The sequence below is a fragment of the Camponotus vicinus genome, unplaced genomic scaffold (genome assembly GCF_025532165.1).
Source record: "Camponotus vicinus isolate PSW18456_S1 unplaced genomic scaffold, iyCamVici1.0 SCAF_2, whole genome shotgun sequence".
NCBI classification, from domain to species: domain Eukaryota; kingdom Metazoa; phylum Arthropoda; class Insecta; order Hymenoptera; family Formicidae; genus Camponotus; species Camponotus vicinus.
The window spans coordinates 398546-417745 of NW_028141956.1; the positions used below are offsets into that span (position 1 = coordinate 398546).

General features: G+C 32.5%; 1 protein-coding gene across 3 annotated transcripts; it reads left to right on the plus strand.

Annotated features, from left to right (window-relative positions):
* Positions 1–3598: 3598 nt before the first annotated feature.
* Positions 3599–18523, plus strand: LOC145966742 (uncharacterized). Of its 3 annotated transcripts, none has more exons than XM_083091064.1 (7): positions 3599–3750; positions 6863–7179; positions 8791–9294; positions 15298–15578; positions 16005–16238; positions 16418–16708; positions 17435–18523. In XM_083091064.1, exons 2-7 carry the CDS (start codon positions 6867–6869, stop codon positions 17570–17572), a joined length of 1761 nt encoding a protein of 586 aa, XP_082947190.1. In that variant the 5' UTR covers positions 3599–3750; positions 6863–6866; the 3' UTR covers positions 17573–18523. The 3 variants fall into 3 exon arrangements, with proteins under 3 accessions (XP_082947190.1, XP_082947188.1, XP_082947189.1); XM_083091062.1 differs by having other exon boundaries at positions 16415–16708; positions 17435–18521; XM_083091063.1 differs by lacking the exon at positions 3599–3750 and adding an exon at positions 4009–4218 and having other exon boundaries at positions 16415–16708; positions 17435–18521.
* Positions 18524–19200: the final 677 nt, after the last annotated feature.

Sequence of the window (19200 nt, forward strand, 5' to 3'; positions counted from 1 at the left end):
CGTCAATGGATGTCTACACCTTCTAGGACACACAGTGCCACTTTTTCTCCCACCTGTCTATCTCTTTCCCCTTAACTTTCTGTCTCACTTTTCGCAGAAACTTTCAAAAATTGCCATAGCTTTTAGTACCATCACGACTCTGTATTATTGAAACTCTCCTAATCGTTAGAATAAATATGTAACGCGATAATATAACATACCATACGTGAGAAAAGTCCGTATATCAAATTTATGAATCTAATTTAAGATCATCAAGAGTAGTTTCGAAGCGTGAAATCGTTCGAGAAAACGGGAATGTATCGTACAAAAATTCAGCATCACCGCTTCGGGCATTAGACAAGACGGATGCTAGCGCGATATACGATCGATCCATCTCGGTAGTTACTACTATTCCATTCACGGGAGAAGGAAGTTGCCCGGTATTTACAGTTAGACGATCGGCTGATGATCGAGCACGTTGCTTTCGCTCCTCGTTCTTTAGAGGCAAATGCTTCATCTCTGTAATTTTCGTTTTAACCCTTAATATTGACAGTACCAAATCTTTATGAAATATGGCTAAAATTGTATTATTATTCTATAATTAACGAGAAACACAGATTTTAATCTAGTATTGTAAGTTGACCATTTCTTTAATAAAAATTTTTTCTCTAAAAAATAAATTAAAAATTTAAAAAGAAATTTATGAAAGAATTTTAAAGAATTGCAGCAAATATTGCAAGAAAATCTGTAGATTGTAATTGGACATTTTATATCAAATTTAATTATGTTAGAATTAAATGCCTAATTTAGAATTCGCATATGCTATCTTTTCGAGATTTAAATTATACATGTATAGTCTCTTGTATTATAGCACAATTTTAATTTGTAATAAATTATAACAATTAAATATCTCTAATTAAGATTTCCGGAACTTAAATACAATTTAAATCTCATTGTCAGATAAAAAAGGATCTTTTTTTCAATACTTTTCTTGTATATTCTATACATGTAAAATTTATACCTTGAAATTAAAATTATTTGAGTTGTATAAACTTGCATAAACTTTTAAAATTTCAGTTGCGAAAGCAAAAAAATGCCAGAACCCTACTCTCGCTCTTTGCTCCATTTGTCGGTCCATACAGAATAAATTCATCAATTACGAAATTACTATCTCGACTACGACTCGAGTACTGCTATCGAGTAGCAGTACTAGTAATAAATAGTAGTAATCGAGGTGAACGATCGTATAATAATTTAATTTCTAGTAATACGACTAGTAATACTAAAGTAAACTATAAATAATACTATACATGATAATTGGTCACAAAAATTAAATAATCGATTAACTAATATCATTGGGGGAAATTTTAGATCTTTTTAATAAAAAAAAAATTTGATTATTTTATTGCATTTTCTTAAAATTTAGAATTTAAAAAATATTCTTAAGATACAAAGTGCTATCTAAAAGTTTAGGAAATTTGTTCATCAAATAAAGAATTATTATCTTGTTGTTACTCCTTTTCATTATTTACATTGCTTCTATTGTTTTCTTTGAAGTAATCTCCTTGGACAGGTATACAGTTCAAGCTATCCCAGTGTTTTTTTTTCACGTAAAAATGTTATTTCCATTCTTTCAACATTTCCGAAATTTTATCTTAAGAAATAAAAATCACTTCCTGGGATGATCTTTTTCTGTTAAGAAGTCATGTTTTGAGTCACAGTTGAAGAGATTCAGGTAGAATCGAAAGATGCTTAAAACACTCATTCCTAAAGATTTCCATGGGATGCATTGCCCATGGAATCGTGAAAAAAAAGGCAGAAATATATCCATGCCCAAAGGGATTACTTCGAAGGAGACAATGAAAATTAGGAGTTAGGTAAATAATTTTTTTTCATAGGCAAATTCTTCAAATTGTGGGTAGCACTTTGCACATTTTAGCTAAATCTGAAAGACTTACAGTTATGCTATTTATAGAAACAAGTAGGCAGAAAATAAGCATGTACCGGTTTCTTGATTTTTTTGGTAGTACATACTTTTTTGGAGTTTATGAAATTAATACCACTATCCTCGTACTTCCGGATTATCGAGAAAATGTAAGGAACTTGTCGCAAGAAAGTATTCGCGCGACATCCAATACAATAGAGTTTAACTACGCGACATAATCATTTTACATCTTTTTTATCATTCGCACCAATCATTCACATGCGAGGTAATCGATGCTAATTAGCCGCCTCGAGATACAAGCCATCCCGGCAGAAGGCCGATCCGGGTAATACATTATTTATCGCGAAAGTAGTACATGAAACGAACAGCGTCATCAAACGAGATATTGAACGTTTCGCCAGAAGGAGCGAGAGTGACAATGATCTCTTCTAATGCGCGTTTGATTAATCTCAGATCTGCTCATAAGCAATGCTCCTTCTCGCAATATACTTTCAAGTAATTATCAGCTATCGTAGAATTTCACTTTGAATAATGTTCAAAGAAACTGTGAATAACTTGAAAAATGAACAGATTTAACACAAGTTTAGAAATTATAAAATTAAAAAAAAAGAATTTTAATTATCACAAAAATTTTGAAATATTAAGATGTTTGTATCTTTTGTTTATCGCAACAAATAATAGTTTACAACTTGATTCAAGACAGTATTAGCAATGTCTAATGTGATATCAATTTTACACGAAAATTCTTTTAAAAAATATACAAATTAATGATTATACAGGGTGGCCCACGTAAAGTGTTACAAATTTATATCTCGGAAACGAAGCAATTTAGAGAAAAATGTTTCAGACAAAAGTTGTATGGTTTCAAGGGGGACATAAGACGGTGCCATTAGTTTGACCTTGAAGAGTCACCTGAAGGTCACGTGAAGGTCACCTCCAACTTTTTAAACGGGACACCCTATATGCTTTTGCATATTCTTGTAGCTCATCTCGAGAGCTTTCCAAAACACTATAATTAAGTTAGTTTTAATTAAGTACTTTCCGAGTTATGAGGCTTGAAATCATTTCTTAATTTTACATAAACCGTAAAATATCTTGTAAAATATTCATTTTTCGATTATCTTACCTTAATACTTTTATGTACAAAATAATGAGAGGAATCAATTGGTGTAAAGAAAACACATAATTGTTTCGAGGGAAAAAATGTAATTGTTAATTGCAAATTACATTTTTTTTTACCAGCTTATGTCCCTCTTGAAACCATACAACTTTTGTCTGAAACATTTTTCTCTAAATTGCTTCGTTTCCGAGATATAAATTTGTAACACTTTACGTGGGCCACCCTGTATATGAAAAAAGGTAAAATCTCATGAAAAAGATGGAATTAATAAAGATGAAATAATCGCGGAAATAATAATCCATATGAGAAATTGTCCGTTAATAGCGTTGGCGGGTGTGTGAAATGTGTACAGTGGACGCACGCATGTCTCCGGAAAGGGAGAAAACGCGCGGTCGAGCCACGTGGAGAATAGAAGGTAGAGTAGGTAGGTAGGTAGGCAGAGTATGGCACGAATGAATGCAGGAAGAACACGACGACGACGAGAAGGAGGACGACGAAGGAGTACGAAAGGAGGTGGAGGTGCGGGTCGGTATAAAAGGGTCGCGTCGAGACCGCCTCGTCTGTTTCAACACTCTCACCGAGCCGCTCGGTGGATCGATCCGGGTGGAGGAAACCGGGACGTTACATATACCGCGTATCATCATTGATCGTCGATCGTCTACTTCGAGAGGACGTAGAAAAGGAGAGTAAAAAGAAGGAGAGAGAGGTGAGTCTCCAAAGGATATCCGGATATGCAACAAAGTGGAGGACAAAGTGCCCATCATCCCCGTCTGGAGTCGTTGTACCGGAAGTCTGTTCCGGTAACCGGACTTACGAACGACCTTGACCAACTCCTCACCGCCTTCCCTCTCCTGCCCCCCCCTCTTTTTCTCCGTTCCCTTCCCACCCGCTTCGCCCGGTTGAATCGAAGGAACGATCTCTTCCCGAGGGTTGAGTGATACTAAGTGCGCGACACTAAGTACAGTGAGGTAGCCTCGTGTGATGTATTCGCGTCGAAAGGACTCGCTGTGTGAGTTTTGTTCCCTGCGTCGTCATTCTTCGAGTCTTCCTTCATTTCGATTCGTCGCAACTCGTTACTTCCGGGTACCGATGCCGTTGCTTCTTGGCTCGCGAGATCGAACGAAGTTAATGTGAAGTCCTAGAAATATAGCTCCAGATTTTTACCTTTTCAAAGGTAACGGAAACATTTATCACAGGAAAGGAAGTTGTTTGTTTACACTTTTCGATAAAAAATAATAAAGAGAAAAGGTGTAATATTATTAATTTATTTTTTTATTTTATTTCTTATCATTGTATCATCAGTCATTGTTTTATTTTTGCTGAAAAGGATAAGCAACTATGTCGCTATTTGATTTATTCTTTCTCTCATGTTTATTTCACGTACAATTTCCAATGTATTAACTTTTCTTAACTCGTTTTTAAAATATAGCTTTAAGTTTCTCAAGATATAAATATATTTATATTTGTAGAATTAAGAAAGACATATATATAAAATTTTATGTGAAACTAAAGAAATTATTTTATAATCAATTTTCCTGTTTAATTTTATTAAAATTTTAAAAGTTTAATAAATTCAAATTGCGCATGAATAAATATAGATTTAAAAATTTTATGGTACGCTATTACTCATTTGTATGACAAGTGTTTTCTAAAATTTCAATTAGAATTCAACTCTTCATTAACATTCATTTACATCCTCGTCAACATCTTTTATAATTTTAATAAAGGAAAATTGGTTATTCTTGATGGATGGAGAAAATTTTTACCAAAAAGTGTGTTACGAATTTTGAATATAAGGTCAATTAGAATTATTTATAATGAAGGATATTACGGATCTTACGGTACAATAACGTTGCCTGAAATCATTTTACGTGAGAAGCATTCGTGAATAATTTGATCGCGATAACGGGAATTCGCAAAATAAATACACGAATATTATTGCACTTAATAAATATATTGATATGAGGTAAAAATAAAATAATCTTTTAAAAATAGAACACGCATCTTTTAATAAATAAGCATCTTTTAATAAATAAATTGCTTGAAAGTACAGTTTATCCACCATAAAAGAATCCGAAGACAAATGAAATGAGCTCACAACTTCTAAATTTTTTTTGTATTTCCATATCAAATGCAAAATTATGTTCAAGCAAATCTCGTAAATTATGTAGCTCTTGTAAATTACAAAGATTTCTATATTTTCTCTGAATATTTTGTATAAAGTATGGTGATGTAATCGCGAATAAATCCCAGTTGTTGGTTGTTATATTAGGAATCTTTATTGATTAATAAGCAAATAATTAAAATGAAAGAATAAACAAAATATATTGCTAGTGCTTAGAAATTTAAATTCGAATAAGAATACTAGCAGAGGGATACAAATTTGAATTATAGCTAAGTACACAGGTATTTGGTGCATTTTTTAAAGTCAATATTGCCAAGAACAAAATCTCGTGTAAAAAAAATATTTAAAAAATTATTTTATAATTAGTTTGTATATAAAAAGTCATTTCACACATACATTCGCGATTGCATTACTGTTACTGTCACGTGTTATGTATATAAAAAAGATGGAAGTTTGAAATCATGAAGAGAACGGTGATAAAATAAATTTTTTATTACTATTTTTCTATAATAAATTTCGATTATATTGTAAAAAGATTTGCATTAATTTTCGTCATTTTTCATTAATATCATATTGATTTCTTATGCAAATCTGATATTGGAGTAAAATATTGACCTTTCAGTTTTTTTTTTAAATTCGATCGATAAACAGTTGGAAAGACGCACGAATATCGTCGGATATCATCAAGTATTCGTCGTATTTGTAATTCGATTCTCCTTGAAATAAAATGCTTAGTTTATTGCTTCACAAACTCGTAAATTTCATTTCGCGATCGTTTTGCTCGCTCGTGCTCCGAAAGCCGAAAGCGTACGCATGGGAATGCGACACTATAAGCAGCTATCTCGTCTAGATCGTCGGTCGATCACCGGTCGGTGGCACAGAATGGAACGAAAAGTGTTTCTCAGAGGAAAAGGCGCAATTCCTTACGGTTAACGTGTAGTTACGGCAACGTCTGTTTACTGTATCGAATACTTATTGTGTCTCGACGCGAATATAGTCCTATCTGTATAAATAAATTATACATACGGATCGTGATTAATGTTCATATTATTGGATTTTACAAAGCGTCCCAAGTCAACCGCGCTTCCCTAGTTTCTCGATCAATGTTATAAATCCAGTTATATTTATTATATCTATTTAATAAATAAAAAATTATTACGAGTAGGATTTATTATAAGCTAAATATCGTTATTTTTTGAAAAAGATTTACTTATACTATTTAATTATTATGTAATAAATGAAAGGAAATTGGATTTGCTAACTAAAATGTTTTAGATTCTATTCCTTATAAGGAATGTTCTATTCCTATTCTATTCCTTTAAAATTAACAATTTAGGACGCGAATTGGATTCTTTAAAGGAGTAAGGAATAGAATAGGAATAAAAGATTCCTTATAAGGAATTATTCTATTGCTGTTCTATTCCTTATTCCTTATAAGGAATCTTTTATTCCTATTTTATTCCTTACTCCTTTAAAGAATCCAATTCGTGTCCTAAATTGTTAATTCTAGAGGTAGAACTTTTTCTTCTAAAGATATATATTTCTATTGTATCTTATACAATCATGCTATATAATTCTCGTTATTTTTAAATTTAAATATATTCTAGGACCGATATGTAACGCATCAAGTTCGTGAGGAAATATACTATAATTGGAAATTAATAATTGTATTTTTTTCCATTTTATTGTACAGAGCCATGAGATTAGCGGCAGTGTTGACGTTGCTGTGCTGTCTGGCGATAGGGTCGCTCGCCTCGCCGGTAGCCAAGATCACTGACAGCAAAGTGTCGACTCAGAACCTCGTTGCAACTGGCAGGCAATCTCCCGCGGCAGCTGCCCCCGCTGCCCCCGCTGCTGACGACGACGACGACGACGATGATGACGACGACGACGTCGATCTAGATATCACCGGAGATGACGATGACGATGACGATGACGATGATGACGATGACGATGACGATGACGACGACGGCGATTACTTGGAGCGTTTCATCGAAGATATACTTGGAGGTGAGAGGAATCTATCGCATCTTTTGATCTTGCCTGATACATTTTTATTAAATCGCTGTTTCAAGGAAAAGTGCATAAATTAGTTCTTTTAATTGTTATATATTTATTAATAGCTCTTAACTCGAGCCTTTTTTATTGAATGAGGAATTATTTGTAAACTGTAACTTGTTCCTGTGAATGATGAGGAATACAATGAATCGATTTCCTCACTGTCTTCGATTTCTATCTCATGTGTTGTATCAATTTTTTTCTTCATTGAATCCAACAATGAAAGAATCTCGCAAACTGACACACACCGTTATGCAAACACGTATGCAAACACTTCATGTTGCCTGAGAATCTCTCTTTCCATTTCTTTCTCTCTCGTTCTCTTCCCCGTCTCTCATATATCCTCTCTCATAACGGTATAGGGTACTTTGACTCGTCCAAATTAACATAAATCGACAGCGATCGTGGTTCGGAAAAAAAGTTTCTACGCGCTACTTCTTCACATTGACCTGAATACCGAAGGATAATCCGAGGCCGTCTCTTACGAGGAAATGCGTGTTAAATTTATAAATCCACGAACTTGTTGAAAGAGGTTGTGTGTGCATATGTTACAACTGGTATACTTTGCAGCGTGTATAAGTTGTTGCGAAAAAAATTTCTTTCTATATTTGCATGCACTTTTGAATAATTCAGAACGATTTTAAAAAGTCGATGCAGTTATGCTTACGATTCAAACCAGTTTTAATAGCTAAACTAATTTAAATAAAGATATGTTTTGAAAGTAGAATTAATTTTGAATCGTTTAGCTGAGTCGAATCGTTTCTCTATGATATCTCCTCTTCTATTCGTGCTTTCTTCATATTAATTTTTTTTCCATGGTTTTTGTTTTTTTCTTTATTATTATATCTTCATTACTCTTAAATTTTCATAGTTTCTATGAAAATTCAGTATGCGCGGTACCAAGCAAGTTTAATCATTTAATTATAATCTTAATTTGTCTGATATAAAGTCATTGCTATATCTATGATATCGTGCCTAATATCGAGACATTTATTAGATATTTAAAAGACAATATTTTTAAATAAAAGGAACAACAAAAATAAACATAATTAATTATATTTGATAAATTTAACCAATGAATTTAAGGCTCATGTCAATTCAACAGGGAAAAAATCTCAATAAAATTGATTTAATCAATTTCACCAAAAAAATGTTCGAGTTAATTTACGGGTTAATTATAGCAAGTTTCAATAATATAATATCTATTATATCATGTTTAATGATATAATAGATATTATAATATTATTAAAGAAACGCAATTATTCACGTGCAACCAATGTTCCAATGAAGAGAGTGAGGAAATCGATTCATTGTATTCCTCATCATTCATAGGAACAAGTTACAGTTTACAAATAATTCCGCATTCAATAAAAAAGGCTCGAATTAAGAGCTATTAATAAATATATAACAATTAAAAGAACTAATTTATGCACTTGCTCTTTTTCTTGTAACAAAATAATATAATATCTATTATATCATGTTTAATAATATAATAGATATTATAATATTATTAAAGAAACGCAATTATTCACGTGCAACCAATGTTCTACCATCAATTTACAGGAGAGGACGACGATGACGATGACGAGGACGAAGCCCCACCGGCTGCAGCCGCCGCACCTGCCGCGGCCGCGGCTTCTCCACCAGTAGCCCCCGTGAATTCACCGCAGGTACCGCTCGCCGTGGCGGCCGATTTGAGCCAAGAGGCCGCCGAGGATGCCGCAGCGGCAGGTGAATCGGCTGGCGACGATTCCGGTAGCTACGAAGACGAGGGCGATGCCGAGGGCCAAGCCGCGTCCAACGTGCACGAGTCGACGCTCGAAGCTGCCGAGTCCATCTCGAATCAGGTTTCGGTAAACGCCATCGGGTCGGCGCCGGTCGCCCCTGCTGCTCCAGCCTCCAGCGAGGACGACGACGACGAGGACGACGACGATGACGATGATGTAGGCCTAGACATTACGGAGGAGGACGACGATGATGACGATAGCGAGGAGGACGACGATGACGACGACGATGAGGATGATGAAGTGGATGAGATCGCCGATATTGCCAGCGCTAGACACGCACGTGAGTTTAAGGGCAAGAAGGCTAAGAAACATAACGTCAAGCACGCCCACAAATCGCGCAAATTGTCCGCGCGATCGTCCCGTTCTTCCTCTTCTTCCTCTTCTTCTTCCTCTTCCGCATCCGCATCCGCGTTTAATCGTGTTTAAATCGAGTGGCAAACTACAGTAACGCGAGTATGACGTGATTTTCCGACCTTGTGCGTTCTCTTCGTTAACGATGATGACGACGACGAAGAGAAACATCGTCGTTTCCATCTCGCATGAAGGTTTTCTTTCCTGAGAAGATCCACACTGATGATTGATTCCGTCTCGATTTTGAAATTTAATTAACCGCATCTACGTCCGATCGTGACGTGATCATTCATGGAGTAAAATTTATTTCATTTTCACATTATTTTGCTCCTTTTATTTTTTTTAAAGTTTAAGTTTAGTTTTTTTAAGTTCTTTAAATATAGCGAGATTTTTCGAAAAAAATTGTAAATAAAATAAAATTCAAACATTCTCATAATTTACGAAAATTCAAAAATGTGCTGTAAAGACTCAAATTAAGCTTGCCATTATCAAATTATTTCTTATGTATATGTGTATATAATTAGACTTGAATATATTTTATTATCTTTTCACACACATATATATCTCGTAATAATATATATAAATAAAATATATTATTATTATTAATATATAAATAATATAATCATTAATATATCAATTTTTAGAGATTATTACAAAGTCTAAATTAGTCTAAATCGAACATTAAGAAAGTTATCATTTATTTATCTAACGTTCATAAAATTGAAGTAATTTTCCATTGAGTTAATTTTATTAATAAATAATACAATAATTTATTTATATAATTTATGCATATTTCTTCGACTTTCGGTTGTACGATTTCACAACTGGAAACAAAATCTCGCTATAAATTTTGTCTATATCGATACGATGGTTTGTCAATCGGATGATCGAATCAGGCCTTCTTTTCGAGAAAGTATTCGATGATGGAAAATCTGCGTTAATAAAGTCCTGCAAGCAGAGAATCCGATTTTCTGCTACTTTAATTCCGCGCGATCAATCATTTTATCTTAAATTGTTTAGTGTTAATTATTTATTGTATTTATTAACGGCAATACCTCTATTTAAAGTCACATTGGATATTGCATCGCATCATAGACTGAGACGTCTGCTCTCTTTTTCTAGGTTTTTGTTTCTTTTTTTCTAGCTTGTCTATCTTACTGAGTTCTCTTGGCGGAGCTTGTGCTATTTCCATGTTACAAAATTCTATAAACGTGCATAAAAGGTGTAGAAGTACCTAAATCTCTCCTAATATATTTTCATATTTTTTGTTAATCCATATCATCGATTGTTCAATTCGAAATAATAGTAGTCGAATTATGAAGCTTCGTAAGAAAGGTAAACACATACCAGGCAACGCAGAAATTCCAGAAATGTAAATTTAATAATGTTTTTTTAAAGATATTAAAATGTTTTAATTTGTTAGATGTCCTTCAGGAATTTTTAGATATCTAAAAAATATATCTCAATTTTTTAAATATCTCAATTATTTTTTACAGACATCTAAAATATATTCCAACTTTTCAAATATTCTTTAAATGATTTTTAAATTTTTCAAATATTAAAAACAATTAATCTTGTGATTAATATGTTTTTAATATGTGATTCAAATGTTTTAGATATCTAAAAAATATATCTCAATTTTTTAAATATCTCAATTATTTTTTACACAGATATCTAAAATATATTCCAACTTTTCAGATATTCTTTAGGTGATTTTTAAATCTTTCATTTAGTTATCCAAATGCTCCAATTCTTTAGACGTCTTGTGTTACTTGGAATAGCATTGAAATGCTTTGGCTTGGTGACCTCACGTCACGTATTTCCTCCTTTTCCAACGTCCGCGATCCGAGTTACGAGTGTTGATCGACTTACGAATGATCATTTAGAAATAAATAAAAAGAAAAGAAAAAAGAGGGTGCGTGTGCATGAGAGAGAAAAAGAAATGGAAATCAGGCGATATTATTTAGTTTCGTTTATAGGATCAAGCGACATCGAAATCGTCTACGTCGGAAAACAGAATAAGAAACTGATTTGTTTCTAAACTAGAACGCTTCATTTGGCAATGATGACATCTATTTTTCATCTATAATTTATAGTTCCTTTTCTGATAAATATACAGTTACTAAATATATGATAAAAATATATTTATATATGTGACAAATATATAAAAAATTAATTTATTAAATTCTTCATACACATAAATTTTTCTCTATTTCATAAATTTATGTTAAAAAGTTGTCTATCACTTGCCAAATTAAACGTGTCGATGATGGTGTCGATTGTCCTGCGCGTGCGCGGCCAAATTAATAAAGGTTCTTACGACGTTTTTGAGATTTGTACAGAGACATTGTCCGTTCTGGATTGTGCAAAATATAAATAATTTATTATTTTTACAAAATATTCTGTGTACCGTCTATTTATTTCATTCACCATTGCCCAGTTGCATCGAATCAGTGTCAGCGTGTTTGTGTCCAGATACACTCATAATACGCGTAATCCAGGAGGATAAGTTCTCTCTGTTTTCTTTCCTTTAATATATTTTGAAGCGAAATCGCGCGAAATTTCATTCAAAGCTGGAGATAATTTCAAATTGATTTTTGATGCCGTAGATGTGGAAACGTTTAAACGATCGAGTAAACGAATAAAATGAGATTATTTTCGCGTGTACACGACATTGAAATTTCTTCTTCGTGACGTGACGTGCAGTAACCCGCCTGGCTATTTGAATGCATTCGATAGAGAAATATAACAAAACACTTCTTTTTTCCTAATTTCAACCCTGCTTTTTTTCGCTTCAGCTGTATTGCCTATCTATTAGTAAATGATTGCGTGTTTGGTGGATGGTTTAAGACGATCGGCAATGTGTACCTGGACAGTAGCACGATTACCCTTCCATTTTTCCTTCATGTTCCTTATCATTCCTAAATCCTAAAACAGACATGCAATTTGTAGTATTGTACTAACTAATAGTGTGTTGATAATAGAGTTATAGAGTAGTTGATAATAGAATTATAAAGTAGTTGATAGATAACTAAATGAAAAAGAAAAAGTTGGTGATTCGTTTTACTAATAATTTGAGGGCAATATTTCTCATTGATTTCTTGTTTTCTTTGACAGACTTTGCAAGTATGTCTTTTTTAAATTAAAAAAATGCTATTCTTTTTACATATTTTTTGTTATTCGTAATTTGATTTGTCTGCGGATTCAATTTTAAATAGCTTGCTTTATATTGATCTTATTATTTTAACTGGAATAAGATTACTAAAGATATGAATCTATAGTAGTTATATTTTCATTTATTTATATTTTTTGATTCTTCTTACTGTTGCACGCGTATATTGGTAAGAAAAAAAAGTCATTAGGCAGATTCAATTTTCAATATAATAACTACGAAAAAATAAATCTTGCTCTCATTGTTATATTTCACTGTGGAAATTAAGTTTTAAATGTTCAAAGAAAAGAATAAATATATTTTATACACAATTTTATAAAAATACCTAAGGAATTAGATATCTTTCTCTCAAATATCTCAAAATTCGATGAAAATAAATATTGAAAAAAATCTAGATATATTATCATTTAGATATCATTTAGAGATTTCTTAAATTTACGATAATATCGATTTCAATCATTGATTCATGAATACAACTTGAGATGAGTGGCAAGATCAAGTGGCCTTTCAAGAGCATTATTAAGAACTTCGATAACCGATCAAACGAGTCGCCGCTATCAGCATCCAATTAACTTTCTACATGAGAGTGCCGGGCTAAGTCCAACAAAGGTGCGACCGCGTTGAATTTTTTCCCGGCTTTCACCGGGAGTAGCCGATCGAAAAAGAAACGAGGTCACTGACCCAGAGAGCGCGTTAAACGATATGCTGTAGAGCCTTCTCCTCGACCCTGACCCAGCTCGTAAGTTATGAAGTCGCTCCCTTCCGTCATGTCTAAACCGTGATGTGTATATCATCGCTGTTAACATTTTATCACGCATATATTTATATCTTCGACTGACCCACTTCACCTCAAAAGTGAGATATCTATCGAGGACAAAAATCTATTATCTCAAGTAAAAGTAAACATGCTGAGTAATTTATTCTTGAAATATTTTGTCACATTATGATGAAATATACATCTTATTAGATATTTGAATTACTATAAATACTTAGAGCAAAATTTCAATTAATAATTTCTATCAATAAAGACTATTTAATGAGATGCAAGAAACATTATGTATTTCTATTTGACAGATGTACAACAAATAATGAATATAATTGTATTTTTTTGCTCATTCTATTAGATTCATATCCACATAATTCACTTCTAATGAATATATATATTCTTTTAAAAAATTTTATCAAGTTTTTTTAGTTTAGATATTTAATTAAAGTCTTAATAATTATATTTAATCTAATAAAAAAAAAAATAAAATCTCGATTAGATGTGCATATGCGGGATATTTTATTAAATGTTACATCATTTTCCTTGAAAAAGAAATGATTTTTTGAGGCTTAATCAATCGTGTTGCACAAACGTTTCTTTGTAAAAAGCACAGGAAAATCTCTGAAGAATATGAATAGTAGACTGGTATCGTGCCCGCGATACTATCGAGGGACTGATCGAGTCTTGAGTATTCAACATCTCCATGTCGTGCCAGAAGTAGACGGCCTTGTCCGTGGCATGAAATTTTCATCGCTCTCTGCGTGGCACGGCGTCATAACGTTCGAAAGAAAGTATGCTTACGTACTGCAGGTGCAACGACCGGCAGGGGGAGAGTTTTTAGGTGAACATCTCGGCATAAGAGATTGTGAATCCGCGCATGTGGCTAGATGGGTCTGTAGGTAGGTGAGTAGCGAGGAAGGAGGTCGTGGCCCAGATTGGGGACCAGTTGGCCGTCGACCGAAGGATTCCGATATACCGTTATCATTGTCGTCGCTTTAAGTAGGCTCCTCCTCGATCAGCAACCGTCAACTTCCTTCCACGGTAGCCGATAGGAGGATGAGGGAGAGGAATGCGTTTCCCTTCATTAAAGCCTAGAGAGAAGGAGAGAGAGACGAGTCTTGGAAGGTAACACGTTCCACCCTGGTCGATGACCCGGACGAAACGAAATAACTTCACGAAAAGTGGTTTCAAGGTCGTATTCCTAAAGAGCTTCTCTCTCCCTCTTTCCCTCTTTATCTTAGTATTGAGTCTCGAATTAAGACAAATTTCGGTAGAGATTTAACCGAACGATTTTATAACTTTGAAGATTCTTCTTCTTGTAAGCTGATGACTTTCAGGGAAGAATAAAAATTTCAAGCGAAAATATAAGCTGATGGCGAGAGCACAATTATAGAATTCATAATTTTATATAATATAATTTTAATATTTATAAAATAATTAATATAATTAAAATAATTAATAATTATATAATTATATAATAATTATATATTTATATATTAATAGTTATATAATATATAATATAATTATATATAATATATTATATATAATACATTATATAATTATATATATTAATAATTATATAATTATATATATTAATAATTATATAATATATAAAATTTATACCTGAGATTGATCATTTGATTACCACTGAAAGAAGCCAGTCTGCAAATACATTTACGGAATCTGAAATACTTACATTAATCATTTTACATAAATTATTTTAAATTGCCATAATATTATATCAGTGATAATTGATATAGTGTAAACTTTTAACGATTCAACTTTAGCATCGACAGATGATTTTCTTTGTCTCAAGATAAAATTATTCGATCAAATCATAATGCATTTTGCTAAAAGAGACTCCCTCTCTGAGAAATATATTTTTTATGGAAAGGTTAATATTTGTTTTAATATGCACGATAAGGTGCGTATTGAAAAATATTCAGAAAAATAGAAACTACAAGATATTGATGCCATTCTTTTTATTGATTTAGGTGGTGCGGAATCCGAACCGAGTGGCCTCATGCCGGCGATTTACGTAGCAAAATACAATCGTTTCGTCGACCAAATTCTTGGCAAGATCAACAATATTCTCCGCGCCAATTACGAACCGGTAACTGTAAAATTAACGAACTCGAATTCGAGCAAGTCGAACAAGAACAAAAACAAGAGTAAGAAGAAGGGTAACAAGAAGAACGGCACCAAGAAGAGCGCCTCAAGGCCAATCGACACGTCCGTCGTCACTGAGAAAGGCGTCAACGAAAACGACGTCGAGGTATCATCCACAATCACTCTCTTTCCAACTTAAATAATTTATAATAAAATAGGAAACTCATCTTAATATTAAGTAAATATGGTTTTAAACAAAAATTTCAAATCGTTCTTTTCCTCACCAACAATTAAAATGAGAGACAATAATTTTTTTTTTAATAAAAAAGTTTTTACAAATTAAATAATAAGGTTTTGTCGTTCGAAATCAAAATTAAAAATCTCAATTGTCAAAAGAAATATTTAGTATTGAATATTAAAAAACTAGAACAAAATACCGTTTTTAGAGAATATTTTGAAAAGAAATATTAATTTTAAATTCAAGAAGGAACATTTTTGCCAATAAATTCGATATAAAAGTTAAACGAAAATTCGGAAATATTTTATACGTAATTTAAAAACATATCTTTAGTAAATATACATATGTTTGCAGAAAGTAACGCAAGCTACTGAGCTCGCCATAACGGAAACGCCAGCAGTAACGGAAAAGGAAATGATCTCATCGCTCGCGCTGGAATCTTCTACCGAAGCCAATATGAGATCCAGACGTACATCCAACAGCAATAATACCAGCAGAGTCATAAACGAACGAAACAAGAATCGTAAACGAACGAAAAACAAGACGAAGACTAAAAAAGGAAGTACAGGAAGCAACAACAAGAACAAAGTAATTGAAAAATCTATAGATACTCGCGGACATCGGATAAGATTTTCATTTATTTATTAGAGAAAATCTAGATCTAAATTCAAATCTAAGTCTGCTTGAAACATATCTATTTAGAAACTTGGGGGAAAACGAAACAATTTCGGAATAATTTTCGTTATTATTAATGTGATTTTCAGAAGAAGTCTACCAAGAGCAGACCGAAAGCGAGAGCCACTCTATACGGATTGGCGTCCCTGCAGAGAACGGGCGACGTATCGGTGAACATGATGAGCGATCACACGACCATCAAGACCAAGTTCAGCCTGGGGCCGCTCGTATTGAAAGTCGAGAAGGAATTCGGCCGAGCCGCGAAGAAGGAACTGAGGAGCGCGACTGCCACCACGGCCGAGATGTCCGGCAAGTTGAGTCTACGCGTGTTGCACGGAGGCGCGGCGACGCTGCATTCTATTCGGGTTTTGCAACCTAAACAGGTACATACAGCGAGGTAGCGGGGAAAGAGAAGAAAAACGCAAGGAACAGTTATAGCAACGCGTGAATCTTGCAAAACCGGAATGACGGTGGATAAATAAATAGAATTTCAGAATTTCTCTCTATGATTATTAATTTTACCGATGTCGCTATTTTAATGACATTATTTTTATGCAAAATTGTTGTCCTGTAGATTACGGTAGATTAAACCCTGATGAACTCTATATATATAGTATCGTTCAAATTCAAATATTGATTGTCACAGCATCTTGATAAAAAATCATCCTAATAAAAATAATTATTATTTTTCTTAATATTTTTGTCATTATGAAAAAAGATTTGTTCGAATATTTTATGCACACATATACTATCAAAAAAGAGAACTTTTATTTTTAGAAATTCTGTTTTAAAAGGATAGTCACTATATAAATATTTTCAATTTAATTTATATAATACATCGATTGTGTGTGATATGTACAATATTGATATGCATTGAATTAATATCAAGCCATGATTAATATTAATTTAATATTAATTTTAAATATTAATATTAATTTAATGCATATCAATATTATGCACATATTACAATATATTATAAATTAAATTGAAAATATTTAAATATTGCAAGCATCGAAAAGTAATAGCAGTTAAATAGCGACTATCTTTTCCATTTATTTAACAAAAACACTGCGTTTATATTCGCTGTATTAAATAAAATTTTTCTTCAGGTTCGGGTGGAAAGCCAGGATGATCACGATAGAACGCGGGAATTTGTATGGAAGAGATCGTCGCATATCGCACATTTGGTGTCGCAGAAACTTTCTTCGGCCACCAGGTCGATGCTTCGACCATCGCCTGCCGCTTAAGCTACATCTATTCCTTGGTCCAACTGAAATCGCCAATATTCAACATCGAAGTATCAATGAATGAATGATCGAACGCAACACGTGATTCGTACGATCATTTTAATGGTACACCATTGATTATCGGATGGTCATCGAAATTGCGTTGTTTGACTTTGACGGATGTACAATTAAATTCGGATTAAACAATGCGCATTGATCGTCTCTTTCCTCACTCGCGAAACAAGAAGCAATTTATAGAGAAATATGTAAAAAAATGTCCCACTTCCACACTGTTATTTTCAAATAATCGATTTATTTGGCCAATCCAAGAGTCGATTTTCTCGACAAAAAAGCACTTGCGATTCTCGAGCGATTAAAATAAAATTTCTGTTGCTTTAAGTGAAAATTCTGATAACAGAAAGATAACTGACAAATTTATATTTTCCAATCAATTTCAAATAGGCTTATCTCAACGGAAATCTTACGGGAATCTTAATTTGAGATTAAAAGATTTATTAAATATGTAAAATTACGATCATTGATTGAGTTTTAATATTTAAAAAGAAATGACTCCACAAATTGTTCGAAGGATTCAAAAATAATATAGCGGAAGAAGGATATCCCCTATATATTATAAATTTCATGTTGGACCAATTTCAGGCGATTATACTTTACTTATTATTTATTTATTTATTTGTCACATAGTTTGTAATTTGCCTTCAGAAAGTCTGATATATGTACTCTAGGAATGTGGTTAAATATTAAAATATGTAGGTGCGCGCAAGCCATTATATGAGTTAAGTTCCGTTTGGACAAGTGTAAACAGAAACCTCTGTCGCCAGAAAATCTTAGAATACAGAATATATATTATAATTACGAATAATATATTATACATTTATTCCAATACCCACATTCTCTATTTCATAAACAAAAAAGTCTCATAAGACAATATAGATATGTAAATATATAATTCGATCGTACGAATTTAAATTTATGCAATTTTAAAAAATTGTGCGATATAACAAATATTAATAATAATCTATTTTTTATGAATACACAAATTTTTAAGTTTAATGCATATTTAAAAAATAACTTCAATTTAAAAAATTAATAAAAATCATTATTCTAAAGATTACATCTTCTAAGCAATTATTCTCTTTCCTTGTCTTTTTTTGTAATTTATATTTATATTTTTTTCTTACATAGTATTTAATTTTTTAAATCGTTTATAGATTTTTTTATTTGCAGAAATGCATCTCACGTAAATTTGAGCATGTTATAATTTATTTACATATATATATGATCTCAAATGTATCTAATTGTTTAAGGGTCGATCAAACAATTTATATAAACTTAAAATGAACTGAATTGTTCGAAACATTTAATAGCACATAATTGATTAACAAATCGTACTTTATAGCAAAATTTATGTAATCCAAAGTGCATACATTTCTTGTATTTCCATTATTGCGCTTCTTCAATTCGCTAGACACATTAACAAATAACTCAAAATGTGAAACAAGATATATTCAAAGCTAAACATGAAAAAAATAATTTTACCAACTTAAATATTGAAAAATATGACAATCATTTATGTTATAATTGCTACCGCATCATTACTTTGTTTTTTATTCGAAATAAATATCTTT